Raw genomic sequence first — 25957 nt, 5'->3', positions numbered from 1 at the left:
ACCCTGCAAGAATGTTGTGGCATCTTTTCTACAGACAGAAGGTCAAGAGTCCTAAAACCAGGGTCTGGTTTCTAAAACGTTCAGTTAAGAATGCGCAAGAAACCGGGATGCTATGACATTAGCAAGAAGAGCTCTTTGCTAGGGGAACACACAGCCGGCCTGTAAATCCAACCACATCAGTTGGTGTAACAACGGATGCTCGTCCCATTTCAAGGTGCAAAAATGGGCAATAAAATATTTAAAATCTAGCCCTTCCCAAGCCAGAGATGGGGGAAGCTCGCAACTTGGAAAGCAGGGAGCATCTAGCGCAGGGCTTCCCCCTGAAGCAGCTAATGGAATGTAAAGCTTGAAAAACGAGGACTTCCTGTTTCGACCGACAGACACATGGAGCAGCCTCCGCCGCAGAAGGAATGCTGTTTGCGAGGCCTTGCTGAATAAACACTCCTGAACCTTTGGTACATGGCCAGGTTACATCATTCCAAGGAGTGTACTGAAAAGAAGGACTCTCATATATGAATCTCCTCCCAATTCCTAAGTCCCACTGCGTTCTCTTCCAAGCAGCATTCCGCTGCAATGGGAAAACAGGAGGAAGCTGCCTTAGACCAACTCAGTCCATTGGTCCATGTAGCTCAGTATTGTCCACCATGCTTGCTACACATGCATCAGGACCACCTATTAATACAGCGGAAGGTGGAGAGCCTCAAAATGAAAAGGGAAGCTGAACCCTTACCCCCCCCCCTGTTCTGTTTTTTGCTTCAGGTAACTTTCTCCCAATCCAGCTTGAGACTAGGCTGGGAGCAAAATGCCCATAACAGCAAAGCATAGGCAGATAAAGGGAGGGAGAAGGTTCAGTTCTCTCACCTGTGTATCCTTCTTTTCTTAAAATTAAAAAGCCCAGCACCACCTGCTTTGTATATAAACACAGCAGGCACATGAACAAAGGTGCTCCAATCATATTTGGTCCCCCCCCCCCCGCAAAGGATGGCACTTTTAGCTATGCTCATGTGTTTTGGGATAAGGAAACAATATGAACCAGCCTTCCACAACCTGATGTCCTTCAAATGATTTGGACTCCAACCCGCATCAATCCTAATTGGCATATCCCCACAGCATGATGGAAGTTGAAGTCCAAAACATACGGAGGGCGCCACGTTGGGGAAGGCTAGACGGCTGATATAATCCCTTCAGACTCTCCATGAAATGTCACCTAGATTTTTTTCACACGCAGGGCAGGATAAAGATAATAGTTTGAGTTTCCTCACTTGAAGCTTTATAAGTGTATACAGTATATTGTAACATCACGAATGGAAATCGTTAATTATATAGCTGTTGACTAAGGGATTATTATTATAACTGACATCAATTACGATTATGGAACACAGTGATATAAGATTGGAAATGCACCCAAACCATCATGCGGGGAGCCGATTTTAACGAAAATGTATTAATTGGAAGTTGACTGGCACTTTGAGAATTGAATAATTTGGGAATTAATTGTTATTGTTATAATTTGGCTATTATTGGAAGTACGGTGGTACCTTGGGATGCGAACGGGATCCATTCCGGAGCCCTGTTCGCATCCTGAATAGAACGTAAGGCGCAACTGCGCGGATCGCGCTTTGCTGCTTCCGCGCATGATGTCATTTCCGTTACTTCTGGGTTGCCGCAGAGCGCAACCCGAAAGCGCTCAACCTGAAGCACATTCAACCCGAGGTATGACTGTATATTGGAAAACTAATAAAAAAATGTTAAAAAGGAAAAGAAATGGCACCTAGAATTAAGGTGGCAGTTACCATGTTCATTCTTAAAGAGTGTTTGATTTGTGGCATTCCACAGAGCATTGGAATAGTTAAGAATGTAGGTCATTGCCCGCATCTCTGCTTTTTCCTCTCTTATCTAGTTGCCACCTATTCATGCTATACAAACTGAAGGTAGCAACTAGAAGGCCTTGCGCACACAGCTACGGCTGGCAGCCATGGCAGGAGGCTAGTGCAGAGAATTTACCTGTGCTCCTAGAATATCTTGGCATTAATTAAATTAAAAGAAGCCAGGCTGCTTAGGTTAGGCATACACTCCTGTTTATACATCTTGGAGATCCAGCTGCAAGCCGACACCTCTGTGCGCAAATATGAAGTGAAAACCTGCTCGCTGTGGCAGGAGCTGCTTGGGTATATTGATGCTGGTTGAACTTTGATGTTTTTTCACTCCCCTGGGGATGAGTGTTTCTTTTTCTCTCTCCCCCACAGCAAACGGAGGGCTGGCTTTTGTTCTGCAACTTTCCTTACAGAAGGAAGGCAGAGTCTGGTTGGGTTGGCAAAACAGGTTATGTAATATTTCTGCTCCACTGGGGCATGAACTTGCTGGCTGAACCAGCTGTGAAATCAAGACTGATCAGAAGCAACGGTATCAGGCAGCGTCTCCCTTTTAAAGGCGAAGATACTCATTTCCTATTTGTTCAAACCATACGCTGGGTTCTCCTCCTGTTACACTGAACAAGTGTGATCATGCTTTTCCAGGGGATCAACTGAATTTTAACGCAGCGGATGTGTTAACATGGACATTTGAACGTTCCTTTCTAAATGACTAAAACTGGATTTAATTGTTGGTTTTTATAAGCCAACTGTAATCAGTTTTATAAACCAACTGGAGTGTAGTTCAGATAAAGAATTAAGAGGATGTTATAGCTATCTAACGGGACGCGGGTGGCGCTGTGGTCTAAACCACAGAGCCTAGGACTTGCTTATCAGAAGGTCAGCGGTTTGAATCCCCGCGACGGGGTGAGTTCCCGTTGCTCGGTCCCTGCTCCTGCCAACTTAGCAGTTTGAAAGCACGTCAAAGTGCAAGTAGATAAATAGGTACCGCTCCGGCGGGAAGGTAAACAGCATTTCTGTGTGCTGCTCTGGTTCGCCAGAAGCGGCTTAGTCATGCTGGCCACATGACCCGGAAGTCCTTGGCCAATAAAGCGAGATGAGCACGCAACCCCAGAGTCGGTCACAACTGGACCTAATGGTCAGGCGTCCCTTTACCTTTTATAGCTGTCTAACACAAAGCAGTATTATCAGGTGAGAGACAATAGTCAGAAGTCAAGTCTGAGAACGCTAATCTTTCCCATACATTAACTCTGCAACATGGTGGTCATACTTTTCAGCAAAATTCTCAAAAAAGAAAAAAAGGAAAGCCCAGTTGATAATTTCAGCAGGAAATGCTGGTGGTTGCAGAATATGGCAAATTAGAATGCATCAGAGCAAACAAATCTTTTTCCAACACCATCTGAATATAGAGTCCTCTCCCGCATCTCCAACTCTTTGCTTACATGATCTAGCACCACTGGTGCTTTCCCAGCAACCACAATTTCCAGTCATTCACTCACTATGAGAGGAAACGCCTTCTTTGTCGATAAATGTGTCAGGAACCAAACAGTGACTTTTAAATCTCTCAGACTAAAAATCTGAGCAGGAGAGAATACTAGGCAGAAAGTTCAGATAATCCAAGGCTGCTGTATAAAAGCTGCCTCTTTTCCAGGGCCTCATCCAAAAGGTAAATTCTTCGCTGATGTGATTATCTTTGTGCAGACCTTTTTGGAGGATTTCAAAGGTGGTCTCTGCCTTGATCACAGCTTGGGCCCAACACCTTTTGGACATAAACTACAGGAATCAGAAAATGACATACTTACCACTAAGGGAGCGGCTTGGGGAGGAATGTTGGCTGTTTGGTGTGCTCACAGTAGGGCCCACAATCGTGGAGGTGAACTCCTTTTCCAAAGAGGAATCTCCACTACCTTTGGGGAACAAAATGAAGCAGAGAGCACAGGTAAGCCTCGTTTCAAGAAATCAAGAAATATTTTTCCTGTGCTTAGGACTGAAGATGGGCACAGAGGAAAGGGAACTCTCCTGATGAGTTTGAGTAAAGTCTAGATTTTGCAGCCTACAAAATCTGAATGAAAAAAATTCCATTGGTGCTCTGACTGAATGAAAACCTAGCAGGAGGAATCCCAACAAATCCCAACCATGTATATAATAAGTGCCCTGTTCTTGCACCGTATAGTTTATGATCAGATGATTATCAGTGTAGACCCAGATACAGTGAACATCCGACCAGCATTTCAGAAGAGAGATGCCAGATACTGATAGAACCAGTTCTATTACATACATAAAGCAGCCTTCTTGTATTTATAAGACTGAATTCATAAATGTTTTCAGAATGATGATACTGGTTTAACATGTATAACATGCATTGTCAAAATAAGCCTGCAGCCTCTAAGCTACCCCAATGCTTGTAACCAATATATGCAGCAGCACTTGGGAATCATCAAAGAAGTGCAAATATCTCATTACATGGCAATTACAGGATAAAGGGATCCCCATTTAAAATTTGAATCACCTTAAATAAAAGCCAGGATATACGTAGCTTTGTTGTTGTGCAAATAATACGCAATATGAATACAGAAATGTGTCATACAGAAGAGTTTCAACATGAAGTCTCATGGAATAGCTGATATATATATATGAATGATTGCGGAATCCAGGCTCAAGATAACAATACTACAGTGAACTGATTTCAAATACATTCTTCATGTATGGATTCCTGTGTTGTTTGCTGTTGCCTCCAAGAGGAAGAAAGCACGCACCAAAAGCACTTGCTTACTTTGTTCTCTTTATCTGTTTATGGGGAAGAACATGAATCAGTTGCATATAAAGATCTTATTAAGGGTTTATTAGCTACAGTGTACATGGAAGTCATGCAACACTAGGGAGTTCGCAGAATCTTGCATTTGACTTTTTTTTAAGAGTCTGACAGCTTGCCCTTTTAGAGAAGCTAGCCCAACTAAATTATCCAAATGTGTACTCTTGTTGTTTTTTAGCGTGCAGTTTCCATTTCTTCCATTAATAAGAACCCATCCTCCCTAAGCCCACCTCATTTATTGTTTTGGAAAGGGTGTGGGTTGTATTCAACAACAGTCATGCTCTAAGTAGGACCAATGGAATTTATGGACATGGCTAAGTTTGGTATATTCATTTCAACAAGTCTTCTCCGAGAAGAACTTCACTGGATTCAATCTTACTTAAGAGAGGAATTCAACTAAGTTTTACTCAGAGTAGACCCACTGCAATGAATGGGCTTAACTTAGTCATGTTTATTAATTTCAGTGGGTCAATTGCTTGAACTGACACAACAATCTCCTTAGTGCCATGTTATATTCCACACATTATCCCATTTTTTAAAAAAAATCATTGTACACTGTATACTGAAAACACAACCTATCGATAAAAAAAACTACTTGTGTAGTGACTTAACATGACTATGGAGGGACAGAATCACTCAACAAGATACATCAGTGCACTTTACACACCCATATTAAATATTTGCACTGGTGTATCTGCCTGCAGCTCCACCAATTTAAAGGAGTTAAGTGTGCTTAATCTAAAGACTCAGTTTAAGATGGGGCATCATCATCTTTATGTTTTATAACGAAGCCAAATGAAGGCAAGGGACGATGTTGCTCCTTTTGGATACAACATTCCTGGCTTGCTATAGGATTGCAGCCTACCTCCTTTTGCATGCATTGGGGGGGGGCCCTCTTAAATAAACTTTGTTCATTTAAACTAAATATACCAGGATAACTAACTACGCCAAAGCTAACATAAAATGGGAGACCCAATGTTTGTCGCTGACTTGCTAAGGAATCTCCAGCCTGTCGGTGTGTCATTAGGCCCAGGGTAGGTCCCAATTTAGCCCACAAAGCCATTTTCTCCAAACCACATCAACCTTCCTCCATACTTGATATCTTATGTGGGGCATGGTTCCAAAGGAATAATCTTGAAACCACTGGGGGCTTCAAGGGAACTCTGGACTGTTCTTTTCCAAGCAGGGCTTGCTGATCTGGTGGAGTCCCATATTGTCTATTTGTAGCTAATTAGCAGCTAATTAAAGCAAGCCCTTTTGAAGCTGTCCCAGGAGGTCATAATGATGCCAGGAGGTTGACAGGTAGGCAGAGCTGCCCACCTGTCAAAGTTGGCCCACAGGTGTGCATGCGGGAAGGATTTAGCTTGCCAGCCACGTTCAGTTCCCTACCCCTGTGCAAAACTGCAGTTTAGCAATCCAGGATAATTACAACTTAGCCAGTCCATTGTAGAAAGCAGCAGGGAAGCAGAGCAGAAACCATGGAATGCTAATTGACGGTAGCTTGGTAAACTGCATTTATCACTGTTTCTCGCTGAAGGTTTTTGAAGAGACTGGAAGGAATGTCTTGGGCTTAAATCTCACCGATGTGACAAAATCTGTCTCAGTTCTACTATTTCAGAATGCAGGTGGGGGCTCACAGGAGTCCACGCTCCTCCATACGAGAAAATCCCTGCGCACAGGAAAGAAGCGTTACAGCTGTCAAGACAGGAGGTTACTAGAGTATGCAGAAGTGTAGCCAGGCTGAACAGCAGCAGCTGACAAACCAGGCAAAGCTGGAAATTGGCACTCCTTGCCACTTGATGCCACTGGGGCCTTGTGTAGCAATGATGGCCATTGAATGTCTGCTATCTCCTTCCACGCTGCAACTTAAGACTGTGGGTTGTATCCAATGTAGTGTGAAGTTAAAGAAACTTAGCAATGAACCTGTTCCATTAGTGGGTTATCTTGTGCGAGAGGTTCCAAAAAACGAACAGCTTGGATTTCTAAGCGCAATTTGTACACCTGCGCTAGTGCAAGTTCTTGCGCAATCGTTACATCAGCGGACCTGCTACGTGGGTTTACCCATAATATGCAACACAAACCTAGACAGCATCTTAAAAAGCAGAGACATCGCCTTGCCAACAAAGGTCCGTATAGTAAAAGCTATGGTTCTCCCAGTAGTGATGTATGGAAGTGAGAGCTGGACCATAAAGAAGGCTGATCGCCGAAGAATTGATGCTTTTGAATTATGGTGCTGGAGGAGACTCTTGAGAGTCCCATGGACTGCAAGAAGATCAAACCGATCCATTCTGAAGGAAATCAGCCCTGAGTGCTCACTGGAAGGACAGGTCCTGAAGCTGAGGCTCCAATACTTTGGCCACCTCATGAGAAGAGAAGACTCCCTGGAAAAGACCCTGATGTTGGGAAAGATGGAGAGCACAAGGAGAAGGGGACGACAGAGGACAAGATGGTTGGACAGTGTTCTCGAAGCTACAAGCACGAGTTTGACCAAACTGTGGGAGGCAGTGGAAGACAGGAGTGCCTGGTGTGCTCTGGTCCATGGAGTCACGTCCATGGAGTCACATGACTAAACAACTAAACAACAACAACAAATGCAGCACTGGAAAACAGACCTCTGCTTTCACAAGGAAACTTGCACGAGCGGACTAACAGCTCTGGATACAACCCTTTGACTTAAAATACAGACTCAAGCCATTAGCTAAACATCAGCCAAGCTCTTCCCTCTAGCCTGGTGAAGGATTCTGTGGAACCTGAAAGTTTGCTCAGTACAAAGGTATTGTCTCCTAATGTTGGCTTTTTTTCTTACGGGTCAACATGAGTACTTTTGCTTTTCTATTTATTCAGATGAAAATAAGAACAACTTCCCTGTTGTTCATTGGCACTGCATTTAGAGAAGCAGGATCAGTGCGGGCAGCATAATGACTGCAATGAAAATACTGCAGCAATGCCAGCCCCCTGAACGTCTTTTCTGCAAGACACTCTCCCCTCACCCCAATTCCTGTTTAGTGCCCCCGTGGTTTGGAGGCACTCTTATCTACTTAGGAAAAAAGCAAGTTCTAAAAGACAGGAAGCATGTCTGGAGACATTCTCATCAGAGAGGCTTTAGTACAGAGACAGGTGATTTTCTTCAGAGTTTGAACGAGCTGCTGTTCTCATGCCCACATAGCTGAGCACATTCCAGGATCTGTCACGATAAAAGGAAACAGACTGTTCCAACCAGGTGAAGTCAATTTTAACACAGGCACAGCATGCAAGGCTGGTGCCTTGTGATCATTTTATCTTTAAGGAAAAGTTGTTGCTTTCTTCTCCCAGGTGGGCCCAAAGGCCAAGACTTTCTGGATCCTGAAAAAGGGAATTTCACCCTTTCCCTAAATGCTGTCATTCCTCAGGTGGGTAAACAGGAGAGTCTACATCATAGTAAGCCTATCTCTGCAACTGCTTAGAAGCAGCCACACACCCCTCAATATGGATATTAATCGTTTAATTAGAAGTTAGCCACGATATGGCTAAGCAAACTAGGCACCAGCAGCAAACAGTTCGCAGCGGAGCACATTTAAGCATCAATGACTTGAACTAAGGATTTATTCTGCTCCTTGCCAGAACACACAGATAATTGTGGCCCTGACCCCTTCCCTGGGCTTTTACTAAATAGCAAATGGTGGAGGAAGAAAAAGGGGGTGTGGGTCTTTAACAGCCTCATCCACGGCTTTTATAACACATACATTTATCTTTCCCCTTTGATTGCTCATCCCTAACTGATCGCCTGCAGGTGCATTTCTGATTTCGAACAGACTCTATCCCCCACCCCACCCCCCCGACACAGACGATGAAGGAATTCTAGAGATCAATTTACTTGCATCGAAAGTCAGCCACTTCCTGCACTGTTCTGCATGGCATCAGACACACCCCAAATGGCGCCAAGTGTAAATGAAAACAGAAAAGAGCATGGAGTTATTTCACACGGCCACCCCGCTCCCCATTTAACTTACATTATTCTAGCTTGCTGAAGATACCCTGGAGTGTTATCACAGCCAACTCCTTGGAAACAGCACTGGAATACAGACTGTGTGTGTGTGTGGCTGCATCTCGGCAGTAGGGTGAACTCAGCCACTCACCTTCCAGGAAGAAGAGATTCCTGGAAGTGAGAGAAACGGCCGTCATTTTACAGTCAAGCAGCACAGTTAGAGCAGGAATCCATACGGCTGCAGTGTCCCCTTTCGCTGAGATTCTGGCTTGCTCCACTGAACGCTTTATATGCCTTGCCTCTGAAAACAGAGCCATCAGCTTACATGGGGACATCCCTTTAGTGATGGTTTTTTTAAAAACAACAACAACAACAACAACAACAACCCCACATTGCCCAGGCTAGACAGAGCAAGGAAGTCCATGGAAAAAACATCGCAGTTGTTGCCTAACCCCCATCACTTTGGCAACAGAATGAATGCTTCACAGTTGCTCTGGAAAGATAAGAGCTGCCACAGAAAGAGCCTTTAACACTCCAGAAAGTGGCAGGAGAAACTGTATAAGTACAATGAAACACTCCACTGAATTCAACAGAATATATATATATTTCTATTAAGGTGTGCTGCACATTGTACACAATTGACTCATTCTTTCACAGTAAAGTAGCCATGTTTCTTTGGCTAACCAGTTTTCTCTTGGCCAAATAGCTAGATCAAAACCATTAGGTACGGGATCAGCGCAAACAGCACACTTCATTTAAACGTTACTTGGGTAAATTGAAGAGTCAAAGGAGAGAGGGGAAAAAATCTACTGAATGTGTGGAGTGGGGAATAAAGAAAATGTTTCCCTGCTCTTTCGAATACCTTGAGGAGATAAAGTAAAATCTTGAGGGAAGCTTTCCCGTTGTTACTGGGCTCATCACAAATCTAGTTCATTATTCTTTTTTAAATCCCTACCCCATAGTTTTTCCCCATTCCGTCTTTTCCGCTAAGAGTTTAATCACTTCATGGAAACATGTTTTTTTGTTTTTGATGAGGAGTATAAATGCAAGATACTGCTATCTTCTGATTAAAATTATGCACTTAGCTGTTGTATTTCTATCACGCCTACTTAAAAAAATCAGGAGAAAGAAGTGCATGTTACAGGAGCTTTAGCCAACTTCTGCAGAGTTAATTTCCATAATAAAAATAATAGTTCAAAAGGGGGGGGGGAAGCAAATGTCTAAATTTTAAATTATGCATATGTGTCCTAGCAGGCATTCATCGCCTCCTGCACGCAAGTGAGAGAAAAAGCAAATGCCTTCAAGAAGGCGCCTACCACCCATGGCTTTTAATCAAGAATAATGCTAAAGATCTGCTGCTCAATTAGTCAGAGGCACTTTTTAAATAGTTAAAGTCAATTTAACCGATCAATCAACTTGAAGTTGCGTATTTAACCATTTCAGACCAAGCACAGGCCTTTTCTTGAGAAAGGGAAATCCTGAGCTCAGTACTACAAACAAACAAACAAACAAACAAACAAACTCACTGGAACCAGGACCTAAATTTTCAAGTCAGCACTGTAGAGAGCGAAAAAATAAAAACTGAACTCCAGCTTTGAATTTTTCAATGGTCAGACTCTGGGATTTTTCTAGCCTTGTCTACACTATGTATTTACCGCACATCAGTGCTGGTTTCACGGTCCAATGTGTTTCTCACCTGCTAGGTATACACTGCAACATATATCCTCCCTGCTTCTGCCTGATATGATTACACCAACAATAACGGTTGCCATATTTTATCCCAGGCCAATGAGGATGGACTGCTGTGCTTCCATCTCTCCGTCCTGTTGCAGAAGTGTGCTTTAATGGAAATCCTGTGAACCAAACATCAAGGCTATTGTCCACTTTCTACTAGTTGAGAAGGAGCAACTGCCAATGCTCAGCTGCAATCGTGGGCATTCTGACAGTTTTTCTTTTTTTTAAAAAAAAAAATCATTTTTATTGATTTTCCAATAAAAAACATCCAATTAATATACTCCAATTAAAATAAAAAACTAAAATTAAAAAGACTAAATTATAGTCCAAATTATAATTTTTAATTTTTCGGAGCTCCCCACGGTCTAGATCTCCGACAGTTTTTCAAATAAAAAAGAGAGCACCCACAATTGCAATTCCTAACCTAAGGTTCCATCTCGTTTCCTCATTTGGAACACACGTACAATAATATTTTCCATGATGGGAATATACAAGAACAGGAGGAGTACACAACTGTTCAATTCTAGCTCAAGTAAGGGGGGGGGGGGAGAGAGCTGGGGAAAAGGGTAACAAACTAGGAAACGTAACTAGCTTTGTTGTCCTAGAAAAATCCAACAACATTCGGAAACAGGATGAGACGACAAGTCTAAGAAGGTGATGAGCAGATTCCCTGAGTTAATGCAAGTCATTGTCAGAGTAGACTCATGGGCTTACTTATGGATGGCAATGGGTTTACACGGAGCATTCCCCATTATCTGAAGAAACCTGAGAATATTCTTGGCTTTAAATGAACTGAGAACAGGAGCCCATAACTTTCAGCTGGCCTTGGTCAGCCACAATTTGTGGGTGCTGTCGACCCTTGCTATTGCTCACCCCATTGGGGCACAGAGCCTTCTTCCTTATTCATGCTGAGCTTTATAAACGTTCTGAAAGCAGTGAGACCTCTTCCTCCTTTCAGAGTGCCTCTAGTCTAGACCTCTTGCCAGATTAAAAGATTCCTCCTGCCACTGGAAAGCTGGAAAGCATACTTGTGGACCTGCTGATGGTGAAAAGTCTTTTCCATGTTCTACAGCATCAGTCTGAAAGGTTGTTGTTAAGTAAAATCCCTAAATATGACTGTCCTCACACCATAAAGGTTAGGACCATACTCACAACAAGAGGCAGTTTAAGCATCTGAAGAGGAATGACCACTTGAATATTGAATATCTCTTGAATATTTCCCCATCAACAGGCAAACTGATCAACATCTCTACCGGCTTCCTTGATTAGCTCTGCTCACCTTGTCAGCAGCCTATTCCCAATCTGCATGTCACATTAATGTCACAAGCATAACTGAGAGTTCAGCAGAAAAGGGAAAAACAGATAAGACTGAAAATGTTTCAGATTATGTAGCTCCTGGACTGTACATTGTAGGGGGAAAGGCTTTCAAAGAAAGGAACCAGACTGGTAATAATCCTTTGCTGACCCTGTGTAAGCATCTGTGGCTGCAGAGGATATCAGCCATGGCTTGAATGACAATCCTTAGGATCTAATATTGGATATACGATATCTCTTTATGAATTCATACACAGCAAGAAAATACCTACTACACGTAAGCCCATAGAGTTTCCTTTATTTCTCAGTTTTATTATCATAGGATGTTCTCACAGCCCTCTAGGGTTGTTGTTTTTTTAAAAAAATGATGACTAAATATGGATTTCTCCAAAACAATTAGTACTTTGCATCCTGTTCCCATAATCAGATCCCCACTAGGTCTCTTTTAACAAACTCCATCCTCCTGGGGTGTATTGTAAATTTGGCCTTCATCGGTCTGGATGATTTACCAGCATTAAAGAATGAAAGGCGAAGCAGCATTTCGCAAACCAGCCACACAAAATATGCATTTGATTCTGCACAGTTAGACACAGCCTACTGATTACTGCGATTGGTGGCATATAAGTCATTGATTTCCCTCACTCTCTACACTTTTATAGTTGAACAAAGGTTCTTATTTCATCCTTAGCCTCATAACATGCACGTCACCTGATAGTGACTGGTTTTTTGTTTTTTAAAAAGATATGTAAGAAATATACAATCTTTAAGCTTCAAGGCACTACTGCATATATCTCCTGAAGATTGTTAAATCCAAACAGTGTCTGTTACAAGTACAGTGGTACCTCGGGTTAAGTACTTAATTCGTTCTGGAGGTCTGTTCTTAACCTGAAGCTGTTCTTAACCTGAAGCACCACTTTAGCTAATGGGGCCTCCCGCTGCCGCCGTACCACCAGAGCCCGATTTCTGTTCTTATCCTGAAGCAAAGTTCTTAACCTGAAGCACTATTTCTGGGTTAGCAGAGTGTGTAACCTGAAGTGTATGTAACCTGAAGTGTATGTAACCCGAGGTACCACTGTACAGTGGTATCTTGATACTCGAATGGCTTGGCTCCCGAACGCTGCAAACCCAGAAGTGAGTGTTCTGGTTTGCGAACGTTTTTCGGAAGCCAAACATCCGACACAGCTTTCGACTGAGTGCAGGAAACTCCTGCAACCAATTAGAAGCTGCACCTTGGTTTTCAAACCGTTTCGGGAGCCAAACTCCTGTAGTTACTTAATGAGATTGTCTTGCTCCTTTGCATGTTGCATATTCTAGCCATCATTTCACAATTCTGGCTACCATCAGATCAGTCTGCTCCTTGTAACTCTGATAACTGTTGAGCTACTTACAGCTTCACCAACAACCTTTGTCCAGGACAAAATATGAGCTGGTGTACCTGGCTATGAGCTAGAGGATGACATTTATTGGGTGGGTATACATCCCCAGCAAACATACTCCTTCACTTCAATTTAGTGGGGCTTTCAGTACAAAGAAGTCAACTCATTATTCCAGTAGCCCACTCTGAACTGTAGTCAGTCATTATGTTTATTTACACCAATGTATTTGTATGCAAGTAGCTTTGATGATCTTTCCCTCATTCATAATTACTTCACGGCTCTGTTTTTTCCTGTTTAATGAGGACTCTATGCTCTGTTCTTCCAAAGAGAAACAGCCAACAAAATAAGATCATGCACTTTTGACTTCTTTTTCTTCAAAACCAGTGTCTGGTTTTATTTTAGTGTGTACCACAAACAATCCCTCAGAGGTTTTTAAAAAATGCTTGAGTAAATTATTTAAATCCTATAGGAGTGTTATACAAACAGAACCAACTAATATATTTTCTACCTTCCCTACCTTCCTCTATTAGGCTGTCCTATCCTATGCATAAAGGTAAAGGGACCCCTGACCATTAGGTCCAGTTGTGGCCGACTCTGGGGTTGCGGCGCTCATCTCGCTTTATTGACCCGAGGGAGCCGGCGTACAGCTTCCGGGTCATGTGGCCAGCATGACTAAACCGCTTCTGAAAAACCAGAGCAGCGCACGGAAACACCGTTTACCTTCCCGCTGGAGCGGTACCTATTTATTTACTTGCACTTTAATGTGCTTTTGAACGCCAGGTTGGCAGGAGCAGGGACTGAACAACGGGAGCTCACCCCGTCGCGGGGATTCGAACCGCCGACCTTCTGATCAGCAAGTCCTAGGCTCTGTGGTTTAACCCACAGCACCGCCCGTGTCCCTATCCTATGCATACTTACTGGAAATTTGATTTCCATCAAAAGAAACATCACTAGATCAGGCTGTTAGGCAAGTGTTCTAACCTGGTCATTCTACAATTCCCCTTTTCTGAAAAATGTATTTAAGTTACTACAGTTTCACTTAGTATTGCTAATAAGAATTTGAACACTCTCAGTTAATGCACTTCAGATATGGCACTCCTGAGTAGCAACTGCCTTTATAGCTTTAAAGAATCATAGAACTGTAGAGTCAGAAGGGATCCCAAGAGTCATCTAGTCCAGCCCCCTCTAAAGCAGTAATCTCAACTAGATCATACATGACAGTTGGCCATCCAACCTCTGCTCAAAAACCATCAAGTCCTAGTCTCTGGAGCATACGGGAAAAAAGCTTGCTCCATTCTTCGTGTGACAGCCCTTCAGATATCTGAAGATGCTTATCACATCTCCTCTCAGTCTCCTCTTTATCAGGCTACACATACCTATTCCCTCAACCGTTCCCCATAAGGTTTGGTTTCCAGACCCTTGATCATCTTGGTCGCCCTCCTGTGCACATGTTCCAGCTTGTCAATATCCTTCTTAAATTGTAGTGCCCAGAACTGTACACAGTACTCCAGGTGTTGTATGACCAAGGCAGAATGGAGTGGGACTATAACTTAGCCCTACTTATCTTCTGAAAGAGAATGTGATCGGGGACAAGATATTTTAAATAAGGTATATTTTAAATAAGGTAGAAGCATCCAACTATGCTTAAGGATTAATTGGAAGAAACTTTTCCAGTTATCTTTCCCAGCTGTAAGGTAACCACCATATTAAGTGAAACAATTTTACTATCAATCGCCAAACTCTTTCTGTACTCATATTTAATGAAACGGTCATCACACAAAAATACTGCCTATGGTCAAGCTAACTGAAACAAGCAGAAACAGATGGAATCTAAAGGGATGCCAAAAGTTCGCTTTTCCTTCAGTATGATACGTAGGATTTGCTCTAAATTTTTGATGAATCAAATATCCTCAAACTGATTTAATTGCTGTCTGTGTGAGTCTTAACTATGTTGCAAGTCTCAGGTATATTTAACAGCTAAAACACCTGCCGAATTTGGCAGGTGGGCAAATACAGAGCTCTAGCATTTTTCGCAGGCACCGAACAGTAACTTAGTAAGACATGGCCATCCATTTGAGGTTGAGCTGAATTTGGAGGGTTGCTCCAGGCCAACTGCAGCCAGGGAGAAGATTGCATGCCACAAGATCAATGTGCAGTGACCTGGCGGGGCATGGCTTCTTGTCTCAAGTTGCACTTTGGAGCACTGCTCTGAGCTGAATATGGGTAAGGAGGGCAGAGGCCATGAATCGCCAGGACACTGTTCAGCTGATCAGAACAGAGGCTGGCTGTTACACTCCCTTAGGTGATGACTCCATCACCAGTCAGGTCCATGGAGCAACTATCACTGGTAAGAGACTGAAAGGTGGAGAGGAGGCTATTCTCCCGTGTCCACCCCCTGAGATCTTGAAGCAAGACGAAAATGCTGGAAGTAGCTGCCCAAGGGTGCATCTATCTAAGAAGGCAGGTCATGTCAGGAAGCTGGGGGGGGGGGAACCATGTTGCTCCTCAAAACCTGAGGCATGCTGAATATTCCAGTGCCGAACCAAAAGTTTATTGTGACCAAAATGCAGAAATCCTATCCTGTCTTTTGCACTATGTATTAAAGACAAAACGGCATCTAAAAACAAAAATAAACAAATCGAGATCTGTGAAAAGCAAAATGAGAACATACCGGATATGTAAGAGCGTCCATTGCAGTCCTCTATATCCATCTTTACAACACTCTTCTAAAGAAAAAGAGACAAAGGTCTATCAGAACAGCAGCTATAAACCAAAGCAGGAACCTTTTGGTGAGATCCCAACCCACCCCCTGGTTGCACATCCTAAAATACAAAATTGAACTAAACTACTTTTCAGGACTGAGGCCACAATGGCAAAGGGCCATAATTCACTGGCAGAGCATTTGAAATGTATGCAAAAGATCCCAGGTTAAATCTCCAGCCTCCTCAGGAAGGGCTGGGAAATCTCCTCTCTGAAGCCCTGGAAAGCAGCCGCCAATCAGTGCTAGTCAATACTGAGTTAGAGTGATCAATGGTCTGACTCAGAGTAAGGCAGTTTCCCATACCAATATAATCGTGGATCATTACCATGGAAGTATTTTAATGAGCTTTTAAAAAATCCAATTTGTCTCTTAACATTTTACCATTTTTTAAAAAAAAATCCAGCCTATGTCTATAATTATATCAATATTATATATATAACCAATATGATATCAGATGATAACCTGGGAGTGCAAGTCTTCCAATTTGTGGCTTGGCACAACGAAAGAAGCCGAAAGCACCAGCCTGAAGATGACGAGTGAGACCTCGTCGAAACGTCGCCTAGACACCCCAACTCTTACACGGGAAGACACCCGAAGACACCAAAACCTGCATTCCTATACCCGTGAAAATCTACGAAAGCATATATATATATATATATATATATATATATATATATATATATATATACACACACACCAGCAAATAACTCTCATAAAGTGGGGCCCATGCAGTTAATTTCGGTAGGTTTTTCTGTCCTTGTGTCTGTATTCAGCTGCCCTTTAAAGGAGGAGGCTGTCAAACGGTGTTAGTTCACGAAACAGAAGCTAAACACTGCTTCAAAAGGTTGCAAGGAAGGAGCAGCTGTCAGTCTTACATTTGATGAGGCAAGACCAGATTCAAACTTCATTGGTCTAGAACACAAGTGGCCACAGGCCACTGCTAAATTTGAATCCTTCAGTGGCAAGGTACAGTAACAACTGTCCAATGCTATTCATTTTCAATAAAACAGACTCTCTGCTGTCATCTGCTCTTCTGGGTTCAGTCTGAACTAAAATTGATGCTGGTGTGTAGAAGGTACAGAACACAGGTAATTCTGAGCCCCAAATCCAGAAGTGCAGCTTTTATCAAGGAAAAGCAATCGTTCTTTGGAAAATGAGACTGAAAACCGACACATCGCATCACTGAGCAGTCAAGAAACAGGCATTTTCAAAGATCAGACTGGAATAACAGTATATATCTTGGTACTTAGCACCCCACAGAGATAATGAACATATTATGAACATTTTATACATTCAAATGCCTTCCCCCCATTACACTTAATGTTTTTTTTTAAAAAAAATAAAAATAAGTGCAAACAACCACAAGTTTTACCACTTTGAATTCAAACTGTAATTGACTACCAGTAAGCTCATAAATGAGAACTCACTGGGAAAAAACAATTAAGAGCAACAATTTCCCGAGATATATTTTGGCTTAAGGATCTAATTTAGGTGCAGTTCGCAGAACACAGGGGAAACAAAGAATTAGTATAAAGAGGAAGGAAGAATGCAAGTTCTCCGGGGAAAAGTCAAGTGATGTACTTACATCTGAATGCAAAGCGAGGACGTTGATGGATCCTAGGATAGCTTCCAAATACGGAAGACAAAGGCAAAGGAGAAAGATACTCAACTGCAGCTAGGTTTAAGTTAATATCAGGAAGTAAATTCCCAAGTATAAAAAGTATATCGCTTACCATGGGGAGTTTTTAACTCACCCACCCCATCAGTAGCAAATGGTTTAGGCCAATGGTTCTTTGACTTTTTCAAAGCAAGCCTTTCTAACCGATAAGCAGGTGCGGGGGGTGGAAGGAGGTGTTTATGGTAACCCAAGGTCTCAGGTCTGGGAAGAGGCATATTTTTTTTTTTAAAAAAGCAAGCGTGAAAAGTGCAGGACCAAATGGATTAACAGCATACTGTAAAGTTATTAAGGGAAGTACGCTTGAAAGCAAAAAGCTCCAACGTTATTAGAAAGCATAAGGACACACAGTCAATCTCTACCTCCATTAATGTACAGACTAAGGACAGAATCAAGGGACGCGGGTGGCGCTGTGGGTAAAACCTCAGCGCCTAGGACTTGCCGATCGTATGGTCGGCGGTTCGAATCCCCGTGGCGGGGTGCGCTCCCGTCGTTCGGTCCCAGCGCCTGCCAACCTAGCAGTTCGAAAGCACCCCCGGGTGCAAGTAGATAAATAGGGACCGCTTACCAGCGGGAAGGTAAACGGCGTTCTGTGTGCTGCGCTGGCTCGCCAGATGCAGCTTGTCACGCTGGCCACGTGACCCGGAAGTGTCTGCGGACAGCGCTGGCTCCCGGCCTATAGAGTGAGATGAGCGCACAACCCTAGACTCTGTCAAGACTGGCCCGTACGGGCAGGGGTACCTTTACTTTTTTAAGGACAGAATCAAGCCACTGCTTACGACATGGTGAATGCTTGAAAAACTCCCCATCACGAATGAGAGTCCACAACCAGGGTGTTAAGCCAAACATATCAGCCCAAACGTACGATAAGAGCTCGACTGCATCCGACCAAAGGCTCAGCCCACTTCCCAGAGTGCTTATGGGAAGCCCAAAAGCAGGAAAGAAGTGGAACGGTCCTCTCCTGCTTTTGTTTCACAGAAGCTGGTCTTCAGAGGCATGCTGCCTCTCATTCAGGACAAAGGAAACAGCAATTATGACTAGAGTCTTATCCCTCGTGAATTCGTCTCACTCCTGTTTGAAGTTATCAAAGTTAGCAGCCATCATCACATCTTATGGCAGCAAAATACCATGGTTGAAAGCATGCATGGTCCAAAGAAGTACTTTCTCTTGTCGAATCACATTTCCGGTTGTCCGTAACCCTTGCTTAAGAAGTCACTCAACAAGCTGACTCTCAGTATGGTTGGAGTAGTCACGTAAGAAGTTTTAAAGTGGCCGCTATATAGCAGGTTAGGGACGTGGGTGGCGCTGTGGGTTAAACCACAGAGACTAGGACTTGCCGATCAGAAGGTCGGCGGTTCGAATCCCCGCAATGGGGTGAGCTCCCATTGCTCAGTCCCTGCTCCTGCCAACCTAGTAGTTCAAAAGCACGTTAAAGTGCAAGTAGATAAATAAGTACCGCTCCGGCGGGAAGGTAAACGGTGTTTCTGTGCGCTGCTCTGGTTCGCCAGAAGTGGCTTAGTCATGCTGGCCACATGACCCAGAAGCTGTACGCCGGCTCCCTCAGCCAATAAAGCGAGATGAGCGCCGCAACCCCAGAGTCGGTCACGACTGGACCTAATGGTCAGGGGTCCCTTTACCTTCTATATAGCAGGTTGGGGAACCCCTTCCTGCAACCTTGATACTGCCTACAGCCATTTGAGCCTCTGGGTCTTGTCCTGCCCATCAGCTGTTCGGCAGGGAGCAGCAGGGAGGAAAATGAGGGCTTTGATGCTATGAGAAGTGTGCAATTGCAGTTCTTTTCTCCGCAAGAAGAGCAAAGCAGAGGGGAAATACGAGAACAGCCAGCATGGTGGGGTAGTGCCATAGACTCATCCTCCTGACAACTGGATCAATGGCACTTACCTTGACAACGTAGAGGCAGGGATTGGGCAGCAGTGGGGTCAAACCTGTACAGCTGCCCTTGTAAGCGTGCCAGATTGCTTCCACTGGTGCAGCCACATAGACCTAACCTCATGTTCACCCTGCCCCAACTACGTGCCATTCATGACCCGGAAGCTGTACGCTGGATCCCTCGGCCAATAAAGCGAGATGAGCACCGCAACCCCAGCGTCGGTCACGACTGGACCTAGTAGTCAGGGGTCCCTTTACCTTTAATATATTATAAATAAATAAATGTGGAAGTCAACCTTCGATCTTCCATCAATTAATGAAATGTACGTAGTTGTATGCCTCTCCACATGCTGTGCAACACTGGACAAGCTAGTGCTATTACAAGCTGGTGCTGCAATTTTGTTTTATCACAAACAAGAAACAAAGCTGCCTCCACAAATAGGTTATGGACAAAAAAAACCCCCACCAGGCTGCAATAATTTGACAACACTGTCAACTAGACGCTCCGTAAAAATAGGGTGAATAGAAACTGGCAATTCTAGCTAGTTACGAAGCAGTTTGAGCCATTCCTCTCTTCATTCAATAGTCTAGTCCCAGGACTTTATGGCTCTATAATGGACGTTTGTGCTGTTCTGATCATTCCCATTATAGACATTTAAGAAATTATGTTCACCTAATGATTCAGCCATTGGTATCTGAATCCTAGAAACACACTTCTTGTTTAATTTTGGCATGAAAAGGACATAGGAGCCACATTGATTCCCTTGAGCTAGTTACTCACGTATCTTCTAGTCGAAACCCCAGTGGGAAAAGGTCCCAGGGAACTGGGTTCTGTGTTGGAATAATGGAAGCATTTGGGCAGGGTGGACTTCATGTGTCACTCAGGCACAGTCCTGAGCCATGTGGAATCTTCTAATGGAAAAGTAGCTCACACTCAGCTAGAGCTATGTCTAAAGGGCATGCAAGTACTAACTGAACACTGGCAACACATCCTCTTTCTTTATTGGAAAACTTATGAATTGCCATGCTGAGTTACAACAAGGATCTGCCCAAAGCTCTGTTCTCTGTGATGTTCATTCCCTCTTAATCCAAGGAACTGGACAAGGATCCTCTGTGAAAACAGGACTAGTGCACATCCACAAAGATTACCTGCCCACAAACTTTATTTTAGTGCATCTCTCTGCACACAGCTGCCAGCCATCTGTATACCTGTGACATAAAAGCAAAAAAACAAAAAACAAACCACCGCCCCCAGGAATTTATAAATTTACAAAACTCTTACTTATTCCTATTCTGCTTTTCTTCCATGATGGAACTTGTGATGTACAGTGGTGCCTCACAAGACAAAATTAATTCGTTCTGCGAGTTTTTTCATCTTGCGAATTTTTCGTCTTGCGAAGCATGGTTACCCTGGGTATTAATGGTTTTAAGAAAAAGGATACAAACTCGCAAGACGTTTTCATCTTGCGAAGCAAGCCCATAGGGAAATTCGTCTTGCAAAGCAACTCAAAAAACGAAAAACTCTTTCGTCTTGCGCGTTTTTCGTCTTGCGAGGCATTCGTCTTGCGAGGTACCACTGTACAAGTATTTCCCATGTAGTTTCCTATCTAGGCACTGACCAGACCCACTTAACTTCAGCAAACAGCATTATATGTCTTCAGACCATACCCTGCAAATAACGCCTCTAGCAGTTACATTTTGAGTCCCCTACATGCAGAGGGAATTCTAAGCACTTAGGACAAAACTCCAATGACTGTAGCACCACAGCAGGAGGCTGTCATTGACAGGACAAACCAGTCCTTAAATAGAAACCACAGTGAAATGGAACTTTTCTGCAATGGGATAGTATGGCAATGAACTCTTTTATGTGCATCTAAAGTGAGAAGCAATACATACAATGCTTAGTGTGTGACTATAGAAACTCCAGCATTATAACTACACTTTCAGGCAACCAAGTAGAGAGGCCGAGGCATCTTCTAAAGTTACATACACAACTATTTTCTAAATGAAAGTCAATGCAGTGCTATTTTAAAAGGCTAATTTTGGCTAATGGGCATCCATAGCGTTTTGTGACAATGGATTCCTTGGCTTTATTAGCTTACTTCAGAAGGCTCCCTCGTGGCAAACACTGAACTACACTCACCTTCCAAGGAAAGCAGTTACCCCAGTGTAACATTTACATCTTTACCCTGCCTCCTTGGAGTTATGCAACTGCAGAGGTAAACGTGTCGTGCAAACATTCCAGAGCAGATGGAAGCCTTGAGAGGGAAAAGCCACCATTCACTGAAGAGAATTCATCCTCAGTTGAAAGCTGCTCAAGGAGACCAGCTGGCTTCCACAGTTTAGCCATCGGGGCCGTCTAAACAGAATGGACGATTCAGCTCTGCTTGGTGTTTTCTCAGGAATGAGTTCAGAAGATAGCTGCTGCAACAGAGCTACAGAGCTCTGCCTATGGTCATGACCACATATAGGGTTGCTATACGTCCGGGAATTCCTGGGTATGTCCTCTTTTGGGGGTCCTACATGCCCATCCGGGGGGAATTTTAAATTTTAAAGCAAATGTCCTGGTTTTAAAAAAATAAAATAAAATTGTGAACGGGTGGCTCTGGCATGGGTTCGGGGCTATCACTTTTTGTCTGGGTTTTTACCTCTTGAAATATGGCAACCCTTGTCTGATCTCAGAAGCGCTGCCTAGTACTTCTAATTTCTGCTTCATCACTGTTCACTGCATCAAACATAACCCATAACCTAAAAAAACAGGTTAAGGGTTCTAGCTGGGGTGACGTCCCCTGCTGGAGCAATGCCCCTACCTGTAACAGCTCCCACAATCTGCGAGTCATGTTGCAGAAAAAGTCTACAATATCCTTACACTATCACAGATCCCTCTTCAAGCCTAGAAAGCTACTGCCTTTTAGCAAGTAAGGATGTTTATTGTGGAGTGGCACATTTGGGGGAATCAACCTTATTGCCTGGACTTCCCTAAGGCAGCAGACCTCCTACGTCAATATAGGTAGTGTTATGCTACTTTAGGAGGTGAGGAGGAGATCATAAGCATCCACAGGGAACATGAATCGGGAGGCAGATCAAATCAACTCTCTCTTTTTTTTTATCTATACCCTGTGAGCGTTTGCCAGCCATGTGTTACATGGAACTGGGGAACAGCTTTTGGTGGAAATCAAACATTCAACTCTTTTTTGAGGTCTGTGTCTGTTCACATGCTTTTGTACTAGAACTCCATCGTATAACACATTATGGCAATATTATAGCTTCCTGGGAGTGAGAAATTCTCACTGTTTTGGAATTCAAGCCCAGATACACGGTGAAGTTTCCAGATTTCAGGTACAGCAAGAGAGAAACAGGGCCAGTGTGCAGAATCCCCTCTAGGCTCAAAGAATTAAGAACATTAGCACATTAAAAGTAGAACACAGTGGCTTCAGAAGCCCTTGAAGTTCCTTTCACTTTTGAAATAAGGGCTTTCCCCCCCAAGTGACAAAACTTAGGGAATAAAACCTTCAGAAGTAGTCCAATTATTTTAAACATGCATCGCCTCCCAACCTCTGCATGATGATGTTTACATGCATCCTTTTGCAATAGTTAAGACAGATCAGCATTTTTATTTTTTTTTAAGGAAAGCAATAACTGAAAAGCTTCAGTGAAAAGAAACCCAGCTGGACCTTTGCATATCTCCTTTTTGCTCCAGACTGTGTCCGCATCTCGGAAATGAGAAAGTCTTATCGGGTTAATGCAGACCTTTTCCTTAGAGTTACTGTCGCTCCCTACAAGATACTTCCAACTGGGAAATATCAGCCGCACCGGGCAAATTTCAGTCTTACAGGATCTGTTGTGTTTTCTGCTAGAACCCCCCAGGTTCACCAACTGGAGCCAGGTACAAGAGAGAAGCACTTATAAGCTACCAGAGATCTGACAGTAGATCCTACCTTCCGCTTACAGTTTTAACTCTTTCTTGCAGAGAAAGAAGTGAACACAATGCAAGGTATTGCCCCAGGGCTACAAATCACCCAGGCCAGAAGTTTTCAACCTTTGAGTCCACAGCTCCCTTGACCAACCACATTCTTTCTGCAGCACTTCTGTGGGGCTCAGGAGCCCAGTTATGTCACCCCTTGCCTGCAGAGCCAGCAGCCCCTCACCCCCTGTGGAGTGTTCCCTCAGCCTCCTCTCCCCTCTCCTTGGGAGTCCTCTGGGCAGCAGTCACCACCGCCCCTGGTCTCTGAGCTTCCCCCACTCTGCCCCAAAGAGAGGTGCCTCCTCACACTGCCCCCCAGGGGCCTGGGAAGAGGATGCCCCCAGCCTTAGTGGCCTAACAGACTGGTCAAAGGTGAACATGAGGCCAACACCTTACCTTGGGAGGCAGCAGGGGCAGCAGCGGGCGCTGTTAGGCCTGTATGGCGGAAAGGCTCCCCTTCAGCACCGGGCACTCAGCTCCCAGGCGGGCCTTGCACACAGCAAGCACAAGAAAAGCCAGCGCAGCGCCTGCCCACCCGGCCTCCCACTTGTCTGTCTGTGCCCAAAAGCAAGGGCTGGTGGATTGGCTGCCTGGGCTCCTTCACCCGCTTGCTTGCTTACTCCGGGGCTGCTTCAGGTCCTGGCAATTAGCATCCCCTAGCCAGCCCCAGAGGCACCAGGAGCTTGCAGCCAGGGCTGCTACAACAAACAGCTATGCAAGCCTTGGGGAGGCAGAAATGTGAGAGGGCATCAGAGGAGGGAGGGAGGGAGGGAAGGAAGGAAGGAAGGAAGGAAGGAAGGAAGGAAGGAAGGAAGGAAAGGGGGGCAGAGGTCAGTGTGGCCTGCAGCACCCCTGACCATCATTCAAGGCACGCCAGGGTGTCACGGCACACTGGTTGAAAACCACTGACCCAGGCTATTGTACCAGTGCAGCAGCTCAGGGTATCCCAGAACTGTATTTTTTAAAATGTGATGCAAATACACACACACACACAATAGAAGTAGACATGCTATGTGGGCAGAGGGGTTGCATGGCAACAATACAGACAGTCTTATACATCAACAAAGTCCAGGATCTTCTTGCACTGGCACGGCAATATGACAAAAAAACCCCACGGCATTTAACTGAAAAATTGCATGCATCCTGAAGCTCCCACATGAACCTCAGGATACCAAGAAGGAACAGGATACCGACTACCATGCAATGAAGCAAGTGTTGACACAGCAGCAGCTCTTGCGAGTGTCAAACAACAGAGGCAAACATCAATCATGTAAGGAGATGGAATTCAGCAAGCCTGATCAACCTTTTAAGATGCTGCTCTGCATCTAAAAAAAACAAAACAAGGTCAGAAGGGAAACATTTTCAGGTTTCCCGATATTATCATCACTGAAGCACACAGCGACCTAACATTCCAAACAAATTACTCAGCATTACCTGGAAGACAGATAGGACAGCAAAGCAATGCACGTTATTAACCTCCAATGAATCTGTTGGTGAGCAACTGTTGTTGGGCAGTGCGGGGACACACTGCTTCTGATACAGCGCTTGTGGGATTGGGTGGGCCCGTGAGTCTGCATGATGAAAATGTTAACACCAAATTATAGGTCACATTTATTTAAAATAATTTATGCTATGCTATAACCATGCTCTTAGGTTGGCAGTTTACTACAAATATTGAAACAAATTAAAAGGTACGTTGAATTTAATTTTATTTTTAATGCTTACGATCAGCATAAACACCACATCTCAGACAGAACTACATTAAAGCCACGATCTATGAAAAGGCCTGGGGAAATAAAATGTGTTTGCCTAGCAAGTTAAGTACTAGGCAAGCATCTTTCCGCAGCCAGGGTGCCACCACCAAAAAGGCCCTTTACTCAGTAGTCAGCACACTGAGACCCCCCCGGAGAAGGGCTTTTGATGAAGATTTTAAAGTTAGGGTATGTGCATATGGAGACCAGGGATTCTTCTGGTACACTGGTCCCAAGCCACAAAGGTCTAAATCGGCAGATTGAATTTGGCCTGGAAACAAACTGGGAAGCCCATGACAAATTACCAGTGTGATATTCTCATACTACCCAGTCCCAGCAATCATGTACAGAACTCTATGAAGTTCCTGGACTATACTCAAAAGGCTCCTCCACACAAAATGTGTTACAGTAAACCAAACAGGAGATTTAACAAGTAGCGATAACTGAAGCCAAGCTAACCCTGTCTATGTAGAGTCATAGTTGATACACAAGCCCAACTTGGCAAAACCAAGCCAAATAAGGAACCTGAGCTTTCCAGTGGGGAAAAAATGGATTAAGGTGCAGTCTTGAGGACTCAAGCAGTTATTACTCCAGCACTACCTTCTAAAATGGTTTGTCTGCATAGGAATTCTCTAACTCAGGCAACCTACCTAGAAGCATACCATGGTTGGCAGTATTGATACCTGCTGAGACATCCAGGAGAAATAGGACACATACAGCATTTCTTTCCCAGCAATGGTCCTCCCACAGGGTAACTATAGCATGTTCTGCATCAAAACCAAGCCTGAAATTATCTAGAAGTATGAGTCTTATCTAGGAATGCCTGGCGCTGACCAAGAACTGCT

General features: G+C 43.9%; 1 protein-coding gene across 6 annotated transcripts in view; it reads right to left on the bottom strand.

Moving 5' to 3' along the window:
* The window catches only part of IKZF4 (IKAROS family zinc finger 4), an 85490-nt gene that overhangs the window by 45539 nt on the left and 13994 nt on the right, over positions 1 to 25957 (bottom strand). For all 6 annotated transcript variants that reach the window (XM_083490113.1, XM_083490115.1, XM_083490112.1 and 3 more), the window contains exons 2-3: positions 15743 to 15797; positions 3674 to 3778 (exon numbers count right to left, since the gene is read on the bottom strand). In XM_083490113.1, the coding sequence (XP_083346239.1) occupies positions 3674 to 3778; positions 15743 to 15782 (145 nt within the window). In that variant the 5' untranslated portion in view covers positions 15783 to 15797. The remainder of the gene's footprint in view (positions 1 to 3673; positions 3779 to 15742; positions 15798 to 25957) is intronic.

Source organism: Podarcis liolepis, assembly GCF_965112155.1.
Source record: "Podarcis liolepis genome assembly, chromosome: 2".
In the NCBI taxonomy this organism is placed as follows: domain Eukaryota; kingdom Metazoa; phylum Chordata; class Lepidosauria; order Squamata; family Lacertidae; genus Podarcis; species Podarcis liolepis.
The sequence above is the reverse complement of the archived record's forward strand: the minus strand, read 5'-3'. Positions and strand labels throughout refer to the sequence as shown.